Genomic DNA, 25526 nt, shown 5'->3' on the forward strand with positions numbered 1-25526 from the left:
TTTTCTCAATCTTTTCCATTTCCTGAGAAAAAAATAATGGCTTTGGACAGAATGTTTCCACCCAACAGCGATGATGTGGGTTGGGGGCAGAGGCAGAGGCAGAGACGGTGGAAGAGAAGCAACAGCGATCGATGGTGTTGTTGTTTCTTCCCATCTCTCCCAGACAACAACAAATTGATGTGACTCTGCCTCAGATGGGTGCGTATATTGACTGAGTCCTGCAGGTGTCACGTCCATTTAGGAACCCCTGTGTGTCTGAAAAATATGACACCTGCCCATCAGACTCTATATAGGCCCATTACGCCGACGGTTTGACAAATGGTCGATTAGTGTTACGTTATAGTTTTCTCATTCCGCTGTTTTCTCCAAACCTACATTTATAATGGAATCTAACAACACAATGGAACAACATCTTTTCATATGCGAGGTATCCTAATAGCGCTTTTCGGAACCTCTCCTTCCACTATGCAGCTCCGAGATGAGGTTCCTCACTGTCGTCAACCAGAATCGTCCGACTGGGTGGAAGCTTTGCCGTTCCGCGAAGTAAAACGATGAGAGACCGTCATATGACCTTCACTTTTTGGATAGAATGTTCACAAAAGGTAAGAAGCGTTCGTGAACAGCAAAACTTACACCCAGTTGGAAGATTCTGGTTGACGACAGTGAGGAACCTCATAGCGGAGGGAGAGGTTCCGAAAGGAGCTAGTATCCTAATACCTTTACATTAGAACTGTACACTGTAGGGCGGGGAGAAAACATGTGAAACAGTGAAAGGGAGTGAATACTATAATCCATATAGTAATTCTTATACATACTGTATATACATCATTGGGCTATAACTTAGTCGGTGATATAATATTGAAATGAAACTGTTCCTTCCTTGTAGATCTGCTATATTATTCAATAGCGAATAGCCGACGTCGAAAAAATTATGAAGTGGATAAAATGATTGTGATGCTACTGGGGGACCCCCCCCCCCCCTGGAACCCCTCCCAAGGACCCCTGAGGGTCCCCGGACCCCACTTTGAGCAACGCTGCCTGTACGAGTCGAAAGCGATTATGTCGACATGAGGAAGTTGTCACTTCTTCACAGCGACATCCTATTTGTCCTCTCAACTTCCTCATATCTCCTCCCCCGGACATGACAGTTATTTTTTTCTCTGCTTGTGAACTGAGTACAATCAGAGTCAGACCCTTCAAAATATTTTGGGGGGATTTCAGAAGTGTTCATCATTATTGCAACACTCTATTGCCGGAGTATACCTCTGCTTTGACTGCAGGGCATTAACGACAGAACGGTCCTGGCAAAGGTTGACCTTGTTGTCTCGGAAGTCTGAAGGTAAGCTTATGCAAAATTACTTTGTTTCATGTTTGACTTTGTCTCAGACTCTGCTGTCTTACATGACAGTTATTTTTCTCTCAAACCAATGCTTGTGAACTGAGTACAATTAGACCCTTCAAAATATTTTGGGGGGATTTCCTGAAGTATTCACCATTATTGCAACTCTCTATTGCCTGTGGTATTCCTCTACTTTGACATCAGGGCATTAACAACAGAAACGGATCAGGCAAAGGTTGACCTATCTGGCTATCTGGGAAGTCTGAAGGTAAGCTTATGCAAAATTACTTTGTTTCATATTTGACTTTGTCTCAGACTCTGCTGTCTTCAGGGCACGCACGCGCGCGCACGCACGCACGCACGCATGCACGCACGCACGCACACACACACAGAGAGAGAGAGAAAACAGTGCAGTTCTTCGGGGCAACAGTGTGACATTCTAGGTCTGGCTGCATTCCGGGTACGCGGCTGTTCTTTCAGAATACATGAATTTTCTCCTTGTTTGCTGCTCTCTGTTTGGGGGTGCATAATTCAACGTGACAGCGGTGGCCTCATGAATGTTTTTGGGGGGGTCATCATCGACCACAATAGATTCACTGCAGTAAGTCTGGAAGGCAGCAAGACATACAGTAAAGCAGGTTCTTCTGTCCGCGGACAAATTAATTGTCATTATCCTCACTGACTGGATTTGTTAAAAGCTTGACAGTTGGGAAATCAATCTATTCTACAGTATGTGTACTCTATTATTCAACCTTTGTTTATCCTGGGAAGGTTTAATCACAACACATACTGTTTTTGCGGCATCCTTTTATGAAACTATCAAGTTACAATAATGCTGTATAGCAGTGCTTCTCAAACTTGTTTCGAGGACCCCCACATTGACACTTATTAGCTCACGGACCCCCATTTGAAATGATATGCCAGGGACCTAGCCTGGTTCCAGACCATAGACCCCGCCCACTCTCAGAGTGAGCTGAGTCTGAAATCAGGCTACCAGGGACCCTCAATTAGAGATTTTTATTTTGGGGCTCTAGCAGTGATTCTCAACCATTTTAATTTCAGGGACCGGTTGGACATGCATTAGGCTTCGGATCCCCATTTAATGACATTTCTATCTCTGAGACCCCAATTTATATTGTAAAATCGATGTTAATTTAACTCTGAGAGAGTACAAATGGAACGAAATGGACCCATGAGAGTGTACGAATGGAACGAAATGGACTGGGTCAATTTGGTTCCATTTGTACACTCTCTGAGTTAAATAAGGGCCTATTTGGTTCCGAACTATCATTTAGCTGGGGGACCCCCTCGAACTCCTTCAAAGACCCCTGGGGGTCCCCAGACGCCACTTTGAGAACTAATGCTGTATAGAATCTGCTCAGCACAACTAATAATCCAAGCACTATTGACTTCATTGACATGGGGTCCCTGAAGAAGACTTAATCTCGAAACGTTGGTCATTAATAAATACAAAAAAGATTGTTAGCTGCGAGTTGTGCGACCTCCTGTTCTTTTTATGTCCCCCAGGAGCCTAAAATTGTATTTAAGTACAGCACTTTAGTACAATCGCTTACTTTACAGCACTGCCCACAAGCATTCCCAGCTCAGCAGTTCCTTTACCATCATAAGATTGTTTTTTATTTTATTTTGAACGTGGACCTCTAGCCATACCGATGGCCGATGGATACTGTTGACAACGTGTTGCAAGTTTTACTACATACATATTTATATTTGCTGCAACAGCACCTCTAATGTTGTTTAACATTTGTGCTCAACAGGGTTTGCTGAAAAGCCAGAACAAAGTCTGAAGGAGTTATGGAAGGGGACGTCTTTACCTGGCAGAAGGATGACACTGAGGATTATGAGGCTTTCCAAGGTATATTTATAAAAGATCACACGCACGCACGCTCGCACACACACACACACACACAAACACAGGCTACATGAAGCTATGTCACCAGTTCACCCACCACCATTCAACCACCCACTTAAATGTTAATGTCTATCATTCACAATCTTTGAATGCATTTTTTAGTTTAGGTATAGGTTACGTATTTTTGACCGCAGATTTGTACATTTGGTTGCATGCTGAAAATATACAAGCTCACAATGCATAACAGCGCAACACCTTGTGCTATTTTCAGAGCGCAACACAAGTGCAACCAAACATAAAATAACGTTTAGTTCTATTCTCCACTAGAACCCCCCCCCCCCCCCCCCACACACACACACAACATTTGAGTCTACCGTAGGTTTTATTTGGTGACAAAATTGTTAATATGCCCTTATTTAGTCATATAGTTTTGGACATCATAGCTTTGTTTTTGTTTTCTTTTCATCAGTGAAAAAAGGTAGTCGACGAACATTTTTCTACACAGTTTCAGTCGACAAAATGAACACAGCATTTAACAATGTGTGATGAACAAAGGACGACTGCTCAAAACCAAACAAAAACCAACTAGCATTGTGTGTTGTACACAGGAGAGAAGAGGAAAATCATCCAGCCAACATCCTTGCAGGACCCGAAGCTTCACAGCCTGAAGGAAGTATGAGCTATCCATTTATAGCCTGTTTTATCTGCTTTGGTGACAAAGCGTTGCGTCATGTAATGCTTGTCACAAATAAAAGTGTCAAGTCAACTGATAAATGCATCAACGAGGCATGATGTCATTGACACGTTGTCGCAGAGTCATGAATTATTTTCTTTTTAATATATCGTCGCTGTCGGCTTTAATAAGGAGCCAAGTTTATTTCGGTTCGGGAGGGCTCCCCAATCCGAAATTATTTAGGTTCGGGGGGAGTCAATTCTTACTCTCTTAACGGCTAGCGCCGAAGTTGCTTCTTGCTTGTAAATAGGCCTATTGGAGGTCCTTGGCATGAAACCATTTGTGGCCAATAAATGAGCTTTGCAGATACATATCTGACTGGCCCTCGTTGCTGCACGCTGACTGGAGGTCCAGTGAGCACCAGAAATAAACTCGGCTCCTTATTAAAGTATGAATCTACCCTTAGCCTAGGGCAGGGGTCTTCAACGTTTTCAGGCCGGGGACCCCCAAACTGATGGGGAGATGGAGCAGGGACCCCCTACCACCTCGTAGGGTGGGGGGGTCGGGGCCACGACATATTTTTTATTTTAAACATGTACAAGTTACAGCGAGCAGGGTGGGCCGTACCACTACCATTTCTAAACATACTACTTATTAACTGAGAACCAATGTCAATAATATCAACAATCTGTCAATTGCATAGTAATCATGTATTCAAGCTATTGAAAATGGATAGAATCATGAAATATATATATATATATATATTTTTTTTATGCAATAATTTTGCGGACCCCCTGCAGTACCTCCGCGGACCCCCTAGGGGTCGCGGAAACCCTGTTGAAGACCCCTGGCCTAGGGCCATGTCCAACAGCACAATTAAAATTGAAAGCTGAAATAGGAGACCAATAGCCTGACACTCAGCCTGAATTAACATTTCGTTTCACTTAAACAAAAAAAATTAAAGGGGTGTGGCTAGCGATTCAGGGTCTGGAACTAGGCTAGGAGACCAAATGAATGAAGAAGAATGGAAGCAAATATGCAGAGAAATTCATAAAACAACAAACTCCAAATGCTGGAGAGAATTTGCATGGACACTACAGTATACGTTAGATTTCTTATTACACCAAATGTACTCTCCAAAATTAATAAATCTGCCACATCGGAATGCTGGTGAAAACGTGGCGCCGTAAGGGAAAACCACTGCACATTATCTTTGTTTGAATTCTGATTGTATTTTTGAATTTGAATGCTGAAAAGTAACTGTTTTGGACATATGAGGTTTCCACACACACGACAGCAACAATATCCATTTTGTCTTTCCACTGCGTTTCATTAATCTTTCATTGTCACATAAAAGTCCATTAGGATAATATGCTACCATAGATTACCATAAAGATCTCTCTGTGCCTTAAGTAATAGTTGCTCAGTGAGGTAATAGCTACACGGAAAGCACATTACAAAGCCTACCCATTGTGTTTTTGCTGAGAAAATGAATAATTTCCCAAGTACAGTGGTTAGGAGTGGAAGGCTCATACAGGAGCATTAAGGCAATTTGACAGGTGTGCAAATGATTTGAATGAACAAGTAAATAGCCACAGATTATCCTAGCTCAAGTTTGCTTCTAACGATCCCAAATACGCCTTAATAGATTATAATTGCACTCTATAACTTTTTTTTTGTTTGCTTTAATTAAAAACACCTTAAAATCTTTAGTTATTTTAGAAATAGTCCATCTTTTACTGAATGGTAAATGGTGCATTTATATAGTGCCTTTTTCCAAGGCATTTTACAGAGATTAGGCATTACCTTCACCCATTCACACACACATTCATACACCGATGGCAGAGGAAACCATGCAAGGCACCAACCTGCTCACCGGGATCAATTGCTCAAGGAGTCTTCGACGCTAACTCTGGGTTAGCCCGGGATCGAACTAGGAACCCTCCGTGTTCTAAGACGGCAACTCTACCCCTGAGCCACTGCCGCCTTTTTGCGAATGTCTGTCTGAGTGAGTGAGTGTCTGTCTGTCTGAAACAGCGTTTCTCCTCGGTGGCTGGAGCAATTGATCTGAAATCGCATCACCATAAGCATATGAACACACCTGACATAACTGTGAAGCCCGTTTGTCACTTTCACAAATCGTATGCTGTATATTAGCATTTTTATGGTGTATCTACTATCTATTCTGCATCTAGCATGAGGCGCATCTATTCTGCATCTAGCATGAGGCAAAATGTTTAACCAGCTCTGTGTGTGTGTGTGTGTGTGTGTGTGTGTGTGTGTGTGTGTGTGTGTGTGTGTGTGTGTGTGTGTGTGTGCAGGCAGGCGGGTGTGTGTGCAGGGGGGGGGGGGGGGGGAGCCATTAAACGACACGGGTATTTCTTACATTGATGCTCCTACATATTATCATGCAAGCACCAGTTAAAGTTACTTTCCATCCCTCATATACTGTATGCACAGTGCACATCCCACAACCCACACACTGCACATCATTTTGGAGCTCATATCTTTGAACGCGTAAGGGCTAGTTTTTTTAATAGAGCATGCATTACAGGTCATCTTTTTAGTTTTTGGAACATAATTACGATTTGGTTCTATCTTAGGAAAAGACATGAATAAAACTAGATTTCACACTGTCGAGGTGTGAACTTATGCTTTGCCACTTGTGGCCATATATGGCCTACTTATGCGCCAGCAGAGCATGCAAGTACTATTTTCGGAGCTGTTCGGTGCTGTCTATATATATGGGTGGGCAAGTTGGCACTCTGTCGAGGTGCCAACTTGCGCCTTGTTATTTATATCAGGTCGTGCTTGTTGGTGGTGAGGTCACCAAGAACGGTGCTCCCTCACTGGCTAAAGGCCCTGCTTTTGTACTGTCGACCGGATACAGACAGCACCAAAAGTAGTACCGGTACTTGCGCGCAACTTAAGTAAGTATAATCTTTTAGACCGACAAAAAAACATAAAAACACATGTCTCCCTCTATTGTAGACTTAAGAGACAAGTGCAGTATGGAATAGATGAAAGTGAACGGTGCTAAAAACAGCCGATCTAGAAGCTCACAACGTGTTGCAATGCAAAGTGTTGTGAACTTGTAGATCAGCTATTTTCCACATTTACAAGTATATGACCACGTATATACAGTGAACTGGGCTTAATTTGTCTTCACAGGCATTGCTTGTGTGGCTCAACAGAGTTCTGAAACCAGAGCACATCGTGGTTCAAAGTGTGGAAGAGGACCTGTACGATGGACTGGTGCTCCATCACCTGCTGGGTGACCATATTTATGTTTACACACACACGCACGCACGCACCCATGCGCGCACGCACGCACGCAAGCACGCACGCACGCACGCACACACACACACTTGCTTTTACTCCCCAAATAAAACACATAATGGCAAGTGTAACATGATTACACGACACAAACCAGGGACGATAATCACACATAAATCACGACACAACACAATAACACAACAATAATAAAACAATATCTCTTCACAGATGAGTAAGCCTGCTACGCGAGGTTGAAAACAATATAAACGTGACTAGCGCCCAAAACGGCATGCTGGGAAGTGCCATATTCAGTGCACACCCCATGCTGCTACGATACAATGTGTTTTTTCCTTGAAAAATCACTTCCAATGTCCATGTGCAAAAATCCATGTATTTATTCATCTACCTACGGAGCCGTAATGGGAAATATGATTGACTAGATCTATTTTGAGTAAATAGTTGTAGGCCTACAATCAACACACACCCTAATACGAATTATTCAGATTCTGATCCCATTGAACATTTAAAAAAAATCACACCCGTGTGAAGTGGAGCTGTGTGTGTGTGTGTGTGTGTGTGTGTGTGTGTGTGTGTGTGTGTGTGTGTGTGTGTGTGTGTGTGTGTGTGGATCATGTGTACCGATTTTTGTGACATTTGAAGAAAATATGTAGGAAAAGGAGCAAAAAGTGTGTTTTGGAGAAAATTCAAGATGGCGGAAAATCTATCATGGCGCAAATGGGCGTGGCCTATATGGGGAGATGCGTCATGACCCAAGGAATCCAGGGAAAAAATATTTTTAATTTTCCGACCTACGGTTCAAGAGTTACAGGCCAAAACGTAAAGTGGGGTGTTATGGCGCCACCATGCGGCCAAATGACACAATTATTTTTTATTTAATCCTTGAAATCATTATGAACCTCCTCTCCAAGTCTTGAAACTCTAGCCCCTATGGTTTGCGAGAGACAAATAATTGAATGTGAGTTTTTGCGATTCCCATTATAAGTCAATGGGGAAAATTAATTCACTAATAAATTAATATCAATTAAACTATTGAACCTTTCTCTTAGCAAGTTACTAGCCGACTATTCCCGAGTAAGCCGGTCGATTTGACATATGGCGCGAGTGTGTGGTGGCAAAACTGTGGGACTAGTAGCGTGCCGAAGTTTAGGAAGTTCAGGCTACATACAGACACACAGACAGACAGACACACAGACAGACACACAGACAGACCCACACGGCCACGTATAGGGAGCCTGTGCTTCACACAGCTCCAAAAAATCTTTAGCATAAATCTTCTCTTCTGGGGTGTCCCCGGGCACAAAACCTTTTGAGATGGGGGTCCGCGACCAAATATAAATATCAATTTGGGGGTCCTCGACATAAAAAAAAAAAAAACTCTGCTGTTAGGCCAATAACCCTGTGTTGCTTTGTGGTGCAGCCAGGTTAGCTGGAGTGCAGCTCCCTGTGGAGGAGATAGCGGTGACCGCCGCTGCTCAGCTCCACAAGCTGGAGGTGATTCTGCAGGAGGTGGACAAGCAGCTGGACCTGAAGGACAGCTCCCTCACCAAGTGGAACGTCAAGCGTGAGTTCACTTCTTCACCTCGCAACATGAAGCGTCCAACCTCACTAATGCTTTTTGTGGCTGAATGGAAGCAAATTGCAGCCGCAAGTGTTCCAGCTAGATGGCATTCTGAAACGGCTTGCAGCAAACAAAACTAAATTGGAAGCAGACAATTGTCTCCTAGAAGGTCATTGTATCTGTAGCATTCGGAGTTCAATTCACTGGAACAAGGCACCATAATCAGTAACACAAAACCAGGGACGTGCAGAGAATGTTAGAGAGGCAGGGGCTGACATTTTTAAAAGGGCCTTTTGGTGAAAATATTGAAAATAGCAGACCTCCAAGCTCACAGAGCTTGGAGGTCGGCTATTTTCAGTAGGCTACTTGATACCACAGTAAACTAAGCACAAAAAAGGCAATATTGGAGATGTGGCATACTCTTGAATGCTGCCTCCAGATATGGCACATGGAAAGGGTGCCATGGCATTGGTCCGAAGGTTCGTTAGTCCGAAGGTTCATTAGTCCGAATTTGTTAAGAATACTGGGCAGTCCCCATGGAAAGAGGGCATTTGCATTTCTTTCACCATAGTAAAAACTCCATTCATGATCTGGAGAGGGCACTTCTTACAGGCGGATCAAAAGGGCATGGACTCAAGCCCCCTTTGATGTCCATTGGCTTCTGCACTGTAGTGTAGTGTAGGCCAGGGGTCTTCAACGTTTTCAGGCCAGGGACCCCCAAACTGATGGGGAGATTGAGCAGGGACCCCCTACCACCTCGTAGGGTGGGTGTGTTGGGTGAGTACACAAACATGTATACAGTACATGTACTGTACAAGGTACAGCGAGCAGGGTGGCCATACCACTACCTTTTCTAAACATACTACTTATTAACTGAGAACCAAATGTCAATACTATCAACAATCTGTCAATTGCACTCTAATCATGTATATAAGCTATTCAAAATGGACAGAATCATGATTTATTTTTAACATAAATGTGAAAAATGTTTTAAAAATAGTTTAAGAAAAATGGCCATTTAAAAAAAAGTTTAATCAAGCAACAATTTCGCAGACCCCCTGCAGTACCTCCGCGGACCCCCTAGGTGTCGCGGACCCCCTGTTGAAGACCTCTGGTGTATGCTATGCATTGTTGCTATTGGCAAAGTCCCATTTCATAATGTGCGAGTGTGGCGGAGAGAGTCGCAGCCCCAGCCTGAAGACTCAAAAGTCTAGTATCTGCTCTTGGAGTAATGGTTAAGATATTGGACTTTCATGCGGGAGACCCGGGTTTGAAACCGTGTGGGGAGGTTCGGATCACCTCCGTTACACGAGTCAATGCTTCCATAAATTATGTCAGTGTTTGATGGAGGACAATTTCATTATCAACTAGAAAGAATAGGAAATTGCAAGTGTGGTTCATGCGTGGTCAAAGGGGAAAATTAATTCACAAATATTTTAATGGCCATATGGAGATCTGTCAGTCCATGTCCCTTTCATGCCCATATATATAATATATAATATTAAGCCCATATCTTGGAATGCCCATATATGGGCATACACTGTGTCATTCTCATGTGGACCATATATGGACATTCTCCGTCAGTATGGTCTATGATGTCAGACATGATGATGTCAGACATCAAATCCATATCTGGGAAAAGTTTATTTTTAATTAAAGTCAATGGAGAAAATTCATTCTCGAATAGCCTCCATTTTTTATAAATTAAACTATATCCACCTGTTTCCGCGGGAGTTTACTGGAGATTATTTGGACCTGTTTGCACCACACTTCCGGTTTAACAGCAGACATACAAGCTCACGTCGTGTTGCAGATGCAACCCATTGTGAGCTTGTAAATCACACTCACAATCACAGCTCGGTACAGCGTCTGCGCAATGCACTATGGGGCGTTGGAATCTCGTGGATATATATATAACGTATCTCAGCAAAACAGCACGCATGCGTGTCCCGATGAAGAAAGGTCGATTTGACATATGGCCCAAGTGCATGCCACCTAAACTGTGGGAGGAACAGGAACCCAAAAAGATTTGCACCTGTGCGAATGGTATCAAAGACGACATCATGTGCATATCTCCTTGTATGGGCCGTTCTGTCAGTCATGGAGATCTGTGTTCATACACACTGTCCATACATGTTGACAGTTTTTATTACGTTTATTTGTTTAAGGATAACCTAAACTATTAGGATGGATCTACCCTCTCTCTCTCTCTCTCTCCCTCTCTCTCTCTCTGTGCTATCCAAAAAAGGCAGAACCCCCCCCCCCCCCCCTTATGTCCAGTATAATATTATGTTCATCACATGGCATCGCATAATTTTTGTTTGCGCTATTATATTATTATTCTTTGATGCGTTTAGTCCTGCTAGTCATGTAACGAGTGAGAATAAAAGATCAAACGATTATTAAACCAAAAGGAACAAAGCGATTGTGCCAAACCAAACACGTTTTAAACTAAAGGAATTATTTTGGAGATGCACAGCGCCGGAGGTCGCGGTCGTTGGTTCCGGCCTCCTGATGATGTTATATTTCCGCTCCGACCAGGAACAGAAACTCAAACCCAGGCTACCGGAGGGTCTGCGTCAATATGCCGGCGGGCCGGTATGCAGACGACCTAAACCTTAACCCTAACCCTAGCTAACCTCAGTAAAACTAGCGCTGGTGAGTAGCTAACCTGCCGACGCTGGTGAGTAGCTAACCTGCCGACGCTGGTGAGTAGCTAACCCAGTGCTTCTCAAACTTTTACATTTCAAGGTCTCCCCTTAACTCTAACAGTGTACAAATGGAACCAAATGGACCCGTCACCGTCAGGGTCCATTTGGTTCCATTTGTACACTGTCAGAGTTACAGACTTGTACGGGTACATTTAGACCACCCTAAAGGAACCCACAGAGTCCCTGGAATCCACTTTGCGAAACACTGAGCTAACCTGCCAACGGTCATCCTACTCGGACCAACAGACCTGTGGAACAATGAGTTCTTCCCGCTACTGGAACGGAGGTTACATTTTCACACGTGTGTGTCTGTGTGTTCCTAGCTAATATCTCTCTTCACACATACACGCACACACACACACACACACATGCACGTACACAGGAACGCACATGTTCACATTCTGAGCATGTGGATTCCCAGTCACAACATTGTGGACGCTGCCTCGGTCATCGCCAACATCCCGTCCCCTTGTGAGCTTGTGATGTTGATGAATGATGTCACATCAATGTGTGACATCGTCAATGACATCATCATGGTCTATATGACCGGCTGTGTTCCAATCTTCTCAGTGATTAATCTGTTCTTGGTAAGTTACCAGTGTGATTGTTTTGGGGTACTTCTGCTCGCTACTTGAGAATTTCCCTCTACTTTTATACTTTCCTAACTATCAGGAACAGCAAATTATTGCTTTCCTAATTCCCTGTTACTTCAAAGTTCAGGTTTCTCCATCTTGGAATTCTTCAGTAAAGGGGTCTGTGCAACCTGTCAGTAACATCTGCTTTTGAGTCCATCACCAACCCTTGTGACAGCTAGTGTGAGAAATGCTGTGCTGCACAGCGTTTCCAAAGAAAGGACCAGAGAGATCTTTCCTTCTAACGTATGCTGCAGTGACAGTGGGACACAGAGTGTACTCCTTTGGAGGAGTCTATTCCTGGTGCTGTGATCAGATCTGTGTGAGCATCTTCAACACAGTGTCGTTACGCTGGGTGAAGGTGCCTCCAGTGACAACTGGAAGAGAACGCCCCCCTGAGGTTCCCTGCAGACGCAGGAACCACACAGCTGTGCTCATAGAGGATTCTGTCTACATCTGGGGAGGGTATCCTGGCTCGTTTCTTGTCTGCAACGAGCTTTATTCATTCAATGTCGGCACCCACAGATGGTTCAAGCACAAGGTTTCTGGGACTGTTCCAGAATGGAGGAGGGGCCACTCAGCCTGTGTCTTGGGGAAGGTCATGTATATCCACGGAGGAGAGACAGTCCCATTTAAATGGTCTCGACCTGTTTTCCAAAATGACATCTACATGTTAGACACCACCACAATGGTCTGGCTTTTAATTAACACCAGAGGCACTCCACCACGTGTTTCATATTTGCACTCTGCCACCATCATCGGGACAAAGATGTTTGTATTGGGGGGCTTTAGTGTGCATGATGTCAGAGTGTTTGACACAGAGACCAACTGTTGGATGACCACACCTTCTGCACAGCCTTTTCCAGAAAGACGCTATAGTCATTCAGCTTTTACCTACAATGGAGAACTCTATATATTTGGCGGCCGAAGTGTAATAAGTTGCTTAAATGATCTCTGGAAACTCAATCCAGAGACCTTCTCCTGGAAGAAGATTGAACCCAAGGGCAATACACTGTGTTCAGCGTCTGATATGTGCTGTTGCGTGGTGGGAAATCGTATCATCATCTATGGAGGACGCACAGGACTATTCTCATCAACTGAAAAAGACCTGTGGATCTTAGACTTGAGTCCTACTCTGAAGACATTCTGCAAGCTAGCAATTATTCAGTACGGTCTGGAGCAGTCAGAACTCCCACACAACATCAGGTGGGAACTGGCAGTCATGACTGATAACAGCAGTTTATTTTCCTCACTTTGTGAAAAGGTTTTTTCTATAAAGACAAAGTAGAGGACTTCCACGTGACATCAGGTGGGATCAGAAAGATATCGTAGGCCAACAACAAAAATCAATGTCTCGCTAGGCTAATGGGGAAACAATTGAAATGTTGTTGTGTGCCAGCAAAACCGTCAGGCAGGCAAATAAACAACAAACAGTGAGACCGCTAAAAGAAAAAGAAAGAAAGGAAAACAAGACATTTTGGTTAAACTGACTGAAAATAAATAACTTTTTATTTCAAGTTTAAAATTATACAAATTTGGTTTTCCAAATAAATTTGAAATATTATCAAATTATCTCGCGGCACCCACGTTGAAAATCAGAGATGGGAAAAGTACTCGCATTCCGTACTTAAGTAGAAGTAAAAGTACTTGTGAAAAAAACGACTTTGGTAAAAGTAAAAGTACTCCATTCAGATAATTACTCAAGTAAAAAGTAAAAAGTACAGGCTTTGAAAAGTACTTTTAAAGTAAAAGTAAAAGTATTTTTACCGTATGTTTCTGTGCAAAGCCAATAGAATTTATAGGATAATAAACTTAAAAGATCCCCACCAAAAACTGGCCCAGGATTGGTTTCCTAACTATGATGTGAAATCTAAATACAGCAAAGGTTTTCTACCTTTTTAGACTGAGTACCACTTATATAAAAAATATATAGGCCTATACATATCCCACGATCCCAAAAAATTGTAGTCAGTAACGCAATTCGATTACTGCAATTTTAAAAGTAACTACTATTTACTTTCAGTTAGTCAATTTATGATGACTGTTAACAGTTTTATCATAAAATATCTAATTTTAAAGAATCACATACTGTATAACACAATAGTCCACTTGTACACATAGTATACTGTAATTCACACAAACTACTGCATGTTCAGAAAATATAATAGGTTAGATCAGTTTCTCAACCTTATTTTTTTTACCAGTACCACTCAGAAAATATTTGTCTCTCCAAGTACCACCATGTTAAAATACAGTATAGCGTACACCTTCCCCATCCTATTCATAGACAGGCACAGTACACAGAAGGCAAAAGTATTCCTACTAACAAAATAAAGAAAAACTAATAGCTTTATATCCAAATGACTGGTACTTTTTAAGCAATGGCCAAATGTATAATGTACATATACTGTACTGTAGGCATATATAAGAAATAGGTGTATTGCTGAGAACGACCAGCTTCCGTTCTCCCATCAAAAAATAAATAAAATCACGTTTTACTCATAACAATCCATAACCAGCCTCGATACAAGACTGTCTTGATCCGAGGCTAAACAAGTGAGAAGCACCAGCGGCAGCGCCCACCAAGTTACACCCCTTTTTCATGTCAAGGACACCCAAAATGACACTTATTACTTAGCCCATGGACCACCAAGCATCACTGCTCAACCATTTTAATTCCAAGGACCCCCAGTTTGACATGCATTAGGCTACGGACCCCCATTTATTGGGTAAAATCAATGTTAATTTAACTCTGGGAGTGTACACTGTGAGAGTTACAGACCCATTGTACATTTGTTTCCAAACTAGCATTTAGCTGCAAGGGGGTGCATTTCACTCTACAGATCCATAAGGGTCCATTTGGTTTCTTAACTATCATTTAGCTGGGGACCCCCTGGGTTGGAACTCCCTCAAGGACGCCTGTAGGTCCCCGGACCCCACTTTGAGAACCAATGGCTTAAACAAGCCACTTTATAAGGACTGCCTTTTGCTTACCGTTTTGTAGAAATAGCGTGTGTAAGCCTTCATCATGCATATCTCCTTCTGCCTTGTGTTGTGTGCAGTTTTCCTTTCAGATGTTGTAAATATTCCATAATCGCCACTGAACCTATTTGTTGGTGTTAAATTTATCAGTGCTGCCATTGTAACCAAAGGCAGATACAGCGTTCCTAAATCAGATTATTGGCTTTTATTTCCCAACAGAAACGTAATAAATAGCCACTGTTTTCACCCAACTTTCTTCACGTTGAATAACAACAACAGCCGGACAGTATCCCATCCAATCACAGAGAGGGATGCGTGAAATAGGAGTCATTGATTGGCTGTGAGACGTTGTATGCGGAAATGGTGTCAGCAGACCTGCAGCAGACTTACAAATTCACAATGCGTCGCGGTTAGCAGCGCTGTGAGCTTATAGATCTGCTATTTTCGATGCGCACCACCGTCTTACGACTGAACATAGCATAACATGCTGGAGTTCCCTGAACTCCAGCATGGATCCGCTTACGACAATGCTACTGGTATTTCTACTTGAGTATTTTATTGTTTCTTTTCATCTGCCGTGCAGCGGAACAACATTCATTTAAAACCAAAGTAGCGAGCCTGTTTTGAAAATGTAACGGAGTAAAAGTACAGATACTTGTGTGAAAATGTAACGGATAAAAGTAAAAAGTACCCAGAAAAATAAATACTCAGTAAAGTACAAAGTACTGAAAAATGTACTTCGTTACAGTAACGAAGTATTTGTACTTCGTTACTTCCCATCTCTGTTGAAAATCCATGTGTAACACAGGCCTACGTGTGCATGCTACCTGGCAACCCTGATAAAAGAGCCACGTGGGTCGCAACGTGTTGGCCATTTTAAAATACATCATCATTTCAATTTAAAAAACAAATTGTCTCAAACACTACAGTGTCCCTTAGATCGTTTAAAAGGACCCTTAGCATTTTGCATCTGTTTCTGAGACCATATTCCACCCATGCAAAGAAACCCTTCACAAGACGGAATGGTCTGTGAAGGATTAGGGGTGGAGATAAAATAGCTCATCACACCGTGGGGAACTCTGTTAATCATATGTCTCTCGTCGGTGGGGAAGATTATATATTGTTTTGTTCCGGTGCCCAGAAGCACTGACAGGAGGTCTTTCATGTTCGCTGCATGTTGACAGGGGTGTCGCACCAAATTCTGGGCCCTGGGTACAAGGATTCGCTGTGGGCCCCCATGAATGTTCTTCACAGGGGAGGGGGTTTAACCCATTTAGACTGGGAACGCATTATTATTACGCATTATATACAAGCTCACAGCGCGGCACCGAGTGCCACGCTGCAATCTTGTAGATCTGCTATTTTTGAAAAATCTTGAAAAGTCTTTGAAAAAAGTCTTTGAATATTTCAAATCGCTTCTATGTTTTTTTGAAAAACCTATGTTTCTCTGTCAGTGGTGCTCAAACCTTTTCATGTGAAGGACCCAAAAAATTATATGTATTTGGCTACGGACCCCCATCTAAAAATATTTAATTCCAGGGACCCCAGAAGCAATATATATATATATATATATATATATATATATATATTAAAAGATTTGCACACATTTTCACGACTTTTCAAAAATAGCAGATCTACGAGCTTGCAGCGTGGCACTCGGTGCTGCGTTGTGAGCTTGTAGATCTGCTATTTTTCAATAGCTAAAGAATAAAATAATTAAGGCCCCTCCACCTTGGGCCCTAGTAACTCAGTCCCACTTCCCCCCCACTTGTGACGCCCCTGTCTGTCTGTGTTCCGCCACAGTCCTCCACGACAAAGACCTTCTGGCCACCATTCATCTGCTGGTTGCCATGGTGAGGCGTTTCCAGCCGGATCTGGAGTTGCCGTCGAACGTGAAGGTCGAGGTGCTGCTCGTGGAGGTGAGTCTGACTTTCAACCGAGGGCCGTCACGATTATGACATTTTAACCCATTTAGGCCTAGAATTATTTAATGCTTTAACCAGTGGAAAAATAGCAGATATACAAGCTCACAGCGCGGCACCGAGTGCCGCGCAGCGAGCTTGTAGATCTGCTATTTTTGAAAAAGTCGTGAAAATGTGTGCAAATCTTTGAATACATGTATTTTCAAAGCGAACGTTTGTAACTCAAATTTTGCTTCTGGGTGGTCCCTGGAACTAAATATTTTGAGATGCGGGTCTGTGGCCAAATAAATATCATTTTGGGGGTCCTTCACATGAAAAAGTTTGAGAACCACTGACATAGTAGTCTCTCAAGAACAGACTAACTGAGCTCCAGTTATGTGAAAAGGACCATTTCTTTGACGATGGCTGGCCAAATTGCTGACATAGAAACATAGCAGATCTACAAGCTCGCAGCGCGGCACTCGGTGCCGTGCTGTGAGCTTGTATATCTGCTATTTTTCAATAGTTAAAGCATAAAATAATGATACAATATAATGTGTACCCGTTCTAAATGGGTAATTGTCACTCAAATAACTGCGATTAACAATTTAATTGTGCTTTTGTCGTTGACAATTACATTTCTGTTTGGCTTGTAGGCTTTGAAGTTGCACATGGCAATTATGACACATAACGATTAATTTCAATGAACTGTTGAAGCCTTAATTAGTTTCAATGTGTTTTCTTCATTCTCAAACATCGAGCTCCTGCCCTATTACCTGTCTGTAAAAAGTGCCCTCTCCAGACCATGAAAATAGTCGACTATTTTTGATATTTTGTAGAAATGTCAGACCCCTGCCTCATGGAAACAATTTTATATATATTCTTTTGTTTTGTGGTGTTTTGCATCAGGTCAACAAGACTGGCATCAAATCAGACAAACAGATTGAGGTCCTTACAGATGAATGGTCAGTGACATCCCATCCCATTCTATGCTTTAGCAGATCTGTTTATTAAAGGAATTATATGTAACTTTAAGTCATTCCCTTCATCAGTAACTATATTATTGTGTTGGGGTGTTTCCTTGCAGAAAGACACATCCCCTGGCTGTATTTCTGTTCTGTTCCACTCTTTATATTGACATTAAATGTCAACAGAAACAGTGGAGGGACGTTTTGTCAGGGGGAGCTCAGCCAGAGCTCTTAATTGCTCCCTTTGAACTTCAAAGGGGTTGCCCTAAGGTAATTGATTGGGCCATAAAAGTGTCATGTCCTCGTTAGTGATCTCTTTAATCAATGAAAGCATCAAAGACAACTACCTGTTTGATGCCTGTAATAGAGGGGAGGGGGAGGGGGGAATGTTTTTGGGTACACACAAGCTTGCATATTTTTCTTTTAAGAGAAATCAAAATTCACAGTATACATAATGTATTCTTTCCAACAGCTTTACAAGCACAGATTCCTGTAACAGTTCAGACAGTAAGTAAGAGTATTGAGCAGAGTAGCATTTTCTTTCAGTATACATGCCGGTGTCGTCGCACGGAAAAGAGACGATCTACAATTAAGCTCATCATTGTGTACCGCTCCAACGCATTGTGGGCTTGTAGATCGGCTATTTTAAGGTGCGCGATACTGCACGCAGAGACGTACTATATCAAGCCCTTTACTGTTGGTCTGCACAGGGGAAGATCCCATTGAGCAGCTGCTGAAGCTGGACACTCACAAGGTCAACACTGTGAAAAAGGTAATGACAGCACTGCTGATGTGCACAGTTGTTAAGACATTAATTTACTACCAGTAAGACTTCCTAATCGGGAGATAAGCGACCGTTAGGTCGCGACTCGCATACACAAACTTTAGAAGGCAATCAGGTCGCAAGTTACTATGAAAAGCTCCACCGTCCGTCCGTCCGTCCGTCCGTCCGTCCGTCCGTCCGTCCGTCACGTCACACTTTTGCCGTACTCTTATCTCCGGCACCGTTGCCCCTATCCATGCCAAACTTTGCACACACACTCCTTGGATGGCAACTCACAACCTCCACCCACTCATTTCTTACATGGCCCTCTTCTAGCGCCACCATCAGGCCGATTTTTGCAAAACACATTTTTGGACACGGCTCCTACAGATTTTGGCCTAAAATCACGCAAAGCGGTACACAGTATCTCTAAAGTCATGTCATCAACATGGATCTGTCCCATTTCCCATATTCCCTCCTGATTGGCTACGATTGCCTTCTAAAGTTTATGTATGCGACCTGACTGTTGCTTATCTCCCGATTAGGGAGTCTTACTGGTTTAGCCTAATACAAATTCCAAAATTCCGAATTCAAGTGGTTTTACTTGAAACCACACTAACAAACCACAAAAGTCCAGAATATTGCATAAATAGGTGTGTGTTATATACAATCACATTTTGTCCATAATATTGTATATTCAAATTTTCAGGCCATATTACATTTTGTCAATCAGAGTGTGTTCACCATGGGTCTACAGGTGGCTGACATGGACAAACAGGTAAAGCAGCAGTCCAACGGCAACACTATTTTAGATCATGGAAATTGTATCTCCTATTTAGGGCTGTCATTTACATGACGATTAATTGTCACTCAAATATTTGCGATTAACGATTTAATTGTGTTTTTGTCGTTGACAATTACATTTCTGTTTGGCTTCTAGGTTTTGAAGTTGCACATGGCAGATATGACACATAACCTAAATATACAAAGAAATTACTGACATATTTGACAACTTTATACTTTAAAAATAACTTGATAGTGTTAATAGCCGATCTACAAGCTTGTAGATCTAATATTTCCACTATTTTTTGATAATATATGAACATGTTTCAACATGGAAACGATTATGACGATTATGACAAATAAGCAGTGGTTGTCAAAGTGGGGGCCCAAGGACACTCCAAAATGTGTTAATATAGCATCACAATCAGTTTAACAACTTATCTGCTATATTTATGTTATACTTTTTTATTTACAAATAGCAGATCTATACAAGCTTGTAGATCTGCTATATTTGAACAAACAAATACAGTATTTGAAAATCTTAAAATAATGGAATAATTTAGACATCTTATGACAAGACAAAATATCTTCTGATCTGGCTCCCCGGCCAAATAAATATTAATTTGGGGGTTCTTGACATTACAGAGTTTGAGAATGTGAGTACTGACTTAGTGTATGCAAGTAAATTAACTACTGGCTTAGTGTATGTGAGTAAATGAATACTGACTAAAGGGCTTTGCACACAGGCCCGTTGCGTTTTCTTTCCGTTTGCAGCATGATTAAAACGCATTGGATTTGGTGTGCAATGCTGTGCAGAATCCGCACTGCGCATCCGAAAAGGAATCATAGAAGGAGTCAATGAGCACATGCGAAAAGACGCACGAATCAAACTGGGTTAGATTGGGGGGAAAAACGCAATGCCGCAGCCACTTGCCGCACGGCAAATTCGGAGCAGGTGTGCATGAGGTCATGGAGAATCTTTTTTTTTTTTTTTTTCAGTACGAAAAATCGCGCCTGTCTGCAAAGACCTTTAGTGTATGGGAGTAAATTAATACTGACTTGGTATATGGGAGTAAATGAATACTGACTTGGTGTATGGGAGTAAATGAATACTGACTTGGTGTATGGGAGTAAATGAATACTGACTTGGTGTATGGGAGTAAATGAATACTGACTTGGTGTATGGGAGTAAATGAATACTGACTTGGTGTATGGGAGTAAATGAATACTGACTTGGTGTATGGGAGTAAATAAATACTGACTTGGTGTATGGGAGTAAATAAATACTGACTTGGTGTATGGGAGTAAATAAATACTGACTTGGTGTATGGGAGTAAATAAATACTGACTTGGTGTATGGGAGTAAATGAATACTGACTCGGTGTATGGGAGTAAATGAATATTGACTTGGTGTATGGGAGTAAATTAATACTGCTCTCAACCTGTCCTTGGACGCCACGCTGCTGGTGATGCCAAAACATGTCCATCTAGTTTGCAGACGGTGTGATTCTGCTGCTACTGATCGGACAGCTGGAAGGCTTCTATGTTCCGCTGTATGACTTCAACCTGACCCCTGTCAACAACTGTGAGATGGTATGTTCCGCTGTATGACTTCAATCTGACCCCTGTTAACAAATCTGAGATAGTATGTTCCACTGTGTGACTGCAACCGGGCCTCTGAGATGGTACGGTCCGGATTCACACTGGTTCTTACAGTATATGCTGTATCTTGTGTGTGTTCCTATAAAAGGTGTCAGTGGGTGTAAGTGGTTTTCAAAGAATGAGTATGTGTGTGTGTGCGTGTGTGTGTGTGCGTGTGTGCGTGCTTGCGTGCGTGTGTGAGAGCGAGAGAGAAGGAGATTTAAATTAAATATTGTTTGCATCCCAATCTTTGGCTTGTCATTATTGTTCACAGATCCCCCCCTCCCCTTAAATAAATCATAACCATTAACCATAACTAACGAATGGTTAATTTACAATATGAATAAAATGTAGGCTACTATTTAGAATGGTAGGAAATGGCTGTGACTCACTCAGGCTCCCAAAATCAACACCCGACAACACTGTACTTTTGATTGTGAAACATTCAAGTCGTTTTACATTTGTGGCCCCATGCCTATAATAATCTAGTCGAATACCACTGTAGTCTGACCACGCTACCACTATGGCATCACAGGGAGTGATGGATAAGAGCACAGTGAGTCACGCTGTCATGCTGTGTCGCAACAAATGGACTCAGTCAGTGTTCCATCTCACTATTCAACCTTTCACACAACAGTGGAATTGCACAGGCTGATAAGCAAGATAAACAAGTCTGTGTCTGCGTGTAATTTTTCTAAGACTGCTATGGCACTTGTCCTTGCCTCGACTACCTTGCAGGCTTATGCAAAGGCTAAAATGTCATTTAGATGTTATGTTGTAGACTGTTTACCAGGTCATTGTTGACCTGGCATCCCATATTGCTGTGTTCCTCACATTTTCAAATTTCAAGGTCTCCCTTTAACTCTGACAGTGTGAGTGTACAAATGGAACCAAATTTAGACCCCCCTAAAGGAACCCACAGAGTCCCTGGTGTCCACTTAAAGAACCACTGCTATGGGGCTTTTAAGCCGTGACATCATTTTGTAGTCAGACCTCCTAGCAGATTTATTGTCAATATCTGTCCCTCGCTATTTCAACAGATCCGAGACAAAAATAACGACTAAAGTATAATTCTACCACTTTCCTTTCAACAACAAAGAGAAGAAAAATTAGTAAATAGTAAAAATAGTAAAAAGATTCACGGGCGCTGGGGCCTTTTAGCCCCAAAAGTTCTCCTCTGCCTACAAAATGATGTCAGACTTAACAGCCCCATGGTGTGTGTATTAGGGGTGTAACTATATAGTAACTGAATCGAAAAATCGTTTTTAATTTGCAATGATCAACTATATCGTTTGCAAAAGCACAATATCATACCATTTTGACTTTGTATCGTTTTAAAATGCGGTAATCGGTAATTTGGTATCGAATCGTTTTGCAATGCAAATAATTGATTGTATGGAAACTAAGTATTTGTATTAGGCTGAAAAAGAGCGGGCTAATTACCTTTCCATTCCATATCGATTTTAAATTATTGAATCGTATCGCCATGAATGAACCAATATCGTCCATGTATCATATCGTTAACCATGTATCGTGATGTGTATCATATCGCTTTTAAAATGTATTGTTACACCCCTAGTGTGTAAAATTTCAATGTACAGATTATAGTTTTTTTTTGGTTATTAGTCTGACGATAGGTTCTTGGTTTGCCTATGATCTTAGATTACTATTTCTATGCATTTGATGTATTGCCTTGTGCTGTCCTTGCTTATTGTAAATCGCTCTGAATTAAGAGCTAAATGCCTGAATTGTAAATTGTATAACTGCACATTCTATAGACAGTACACCATAGTTGATAGAAATTTTGACGACTTTACCTTATTGTATAGGTGATGAATCACTTAATAATTACGTGTCTGCAACAGATTTAATGATTAAATGTTGATTTTTAATATTTATCCTCTTCTGGCGTATAGCTTCAAAACGTCACCCTGGCCTTGGCCCTCCTGAATGACATGGGACTTCACGTGTCTGACATTGACCCGCAAGGTTGGTGTGTTCACAACCACACGTACAAAAATGTTTAAACACTCAGTATTGACATCATACAGTACATCCTGAGCTTTGCTTTCAGACAAATGGAACATAAAATGCCGCTGGCAAGACCTGAGGGGGCGATTCTAAATGTCTGTCTTCTAAATCCTAACAGTTTTCTGAAGAACGTAATGTTGCTATGTCAGTGGTGCGCAAAACCGGTTCGATGTCAAGTACGCCAAAAACGTATGTCCAGGAACCTCCAAAAGCAAAGATTTGGGTTAAAACGTTTACTTAAAAACACTGTATCCAAAGATTTGCACAAATGTTATTTTTCAAAAACATTAGATCTACAAGCTAAGTGACGCATCGTGAGGTGTTATATCTGCTATTTTTGAATAGCCTATAGTGAAATCTAAAACGACAAGCACTGGGTTAAAGTGCTTTTGTCTTTTTTTTTTAATATATTCTAGATATTTTTTGTAACTGGGGAGACAGTGATGTACCGGTAAAAGTAATTCAGACAATGTCCTCCGTCCAAGGCATATTTATCCTGTTGATAAGGGAATTCCCCAAAACGTTGTTCTTTTGTAAACAAGGAAAGGCCCATTTAGCGCTAATAGTTTGGAGTTCATCTCGCTCTGCTGCTGTGTGAGTTTGACAGTGGACAAGATGGATTTGCTGTAGAATAATGAATGAGTTATCTATGAAAGCCTGCGTAGATGTGTATCCGGCCGCCGCAGAAGATTGGCTCGGGCCGAGGTCATCATCATTCATTTAAATAGAAGCACCGATGTGGAAGCTTGTAGATCTGCTATTTTTCAATAGTTAAAGCATTCATGCGGGGCCCGCAGTGAATCCTTAATTGTACCCAGGGCCCATAATTTGGTGCGACACCCCTGGGTGTTCTGCATGCTGTCTGCTGATAATAAAGGTGATTCAACCCCTCTGCCACTATAAGTGCTTGCGTGCACAAAAGACCCAGAGAGGGCAACAGCGCTGTACCCGTGAGCTTTGTGTTATCGGCCAGGTGTTAGAAAGGTTATTGTTTATGTCTCCCAGTTTATTCATATATGTATAGAACACACTGTAGATAAATAATACATGCCAATCACTCAGAGACCAAGAGACTGGATGCATGCTCTCTAGTCTAATACCTAATTCATACATTAAGCTTACAGTATGTGGATGAATCATTCAAAGCGTTTATCCCGTTTATCCCTGTCTTTCCCCCAGTCCTACAAGATCCATTATTGACAAGCTGCTCTATGCTCAGTTAACCCCTTTAAGACCTGGGGCAGATTCTACTAAATGCCTTCTAAATCAGTAGTTTGCGCGCCAAGGACCCCCAAAATTGATATAGCCGTTTTCACTAGTTTGGGTCTCAGGCAAACGTCAGATTTTTCTCTTGGGTCTTGAGCTAAAACGTGTTGGAACCACTGCTCAAGATCATTGGTTCTCAAAGTTTTCAGGCCGTGACCCCCGAATTAATCATATTTGAACTGGGGGTGGGGGGCAGGGGCACCCTCATAAGCACTTGGAATCGTAGGAGTCGAGGCATTGCATTTAGTTTGACTCGGTTCCACAGATAAATGTTGTGTAAATAAAAGAAACAAGCTGTATTCCATCTACTCACTCTGCTATGACCCCAGGGGGCGTGTCTGCTGATACTGAATATCTATCTGTGGAAGGAAGGCACTGGAGCCTTGTAAGACGTCACAGACAAGCTGTGACATTTCTCATGGTAAACTGCGCCTTCGGTCGCAATAAAAACATCCATTGCAAAGTTTTTCTATTATAAATCTGCCATGGCAGGACTAACGTCATCCCTGAAGAGTACAGTAGATTTCAAAGGAGTGCCTCAGTGTGATATCTTGTTAATGTACGCACCCCCACAATTCATTTAACCCAGGAGCAAAGTGGCTAATTTCATTTTGTCTTTAGATTCTTTCAAATTGCTATACTGTAATTGCTGTGATTGAATGAGGGATTCCCAGCCCTCAAGCTCTGACAAATATCACACAGTGGGCATTAATTAGTTTAGAAGTGATCTTGATGCCACGCTCATTAGATTACTGCGTCACTCAAGAAAGACCCATCTTGTGGGGGTTCCTATTCCGCAAAGGACAGAGTTATTAGATCCATCAAAACTGTACTAGATACCGGTATGTGAGCTATTAAGGTGTATTGGGACATTAGCATAAGTTAATCTCGGTAAAAGCACGTCTCTCTCTGCACTCTCACGGTTTGGGGAATGCTGACAGGGGGACCATAAATAATCACTTAATGGCTTCTGTGCACCTTTTGTGTGACAGATATAGTCTCTCAAGACGTCACCGCGACCTTGAAGGTGCTGTACGCCCTGTTCAAGAAACACAGAGAGGGAAATAAACCAGGACGGGAGGAAGGGACAGGAAGACCCGACAAGTGA

At 42.0% G+C, this 25526-nt stretch overlaps 1 protein-coding gene across 1 annotated transcript; it reads left to right on the plus strand.

Moving 5' to 3' along the window:
* Positions 1-3154: 3154 nt before the first annotated feature.
* parvg (parvin, gamma) lies at positions 3155-25526 on the plus strand (the record flags this gene model as incomplete). The annotated part of the gene is made up of 12 exons (XM_080737055.1): positions 3155-3215; positions 3821-3885; positions 7057-7159; positions 8600-8743; positions 16869-16984; positions 17876-17931; positions 18407-18441; positions 18645-18706; positions 19407-19475; positions 20972-21073; positions 23038-23110; positions 25411-25526. 12 exons carry the CDS (start codon positions 3155-3157, stop codon positions 25524-25526), a joined length of 1002 nt encoding a protein of 333 aa, XP_080593181.1.

Source organism: Nannobrachium achirus (assembly GCF_963921795.1).
Source record: "Nannobrachium achirus genome assembly, chromosome: 11".
NCBI classification, from domain to species: Eukaryota; Metazoa; Chordata; class Actinopteri; order Myctophiformes; family Myctophidae; genus Nannobrachium; species Nannobrachium achirus.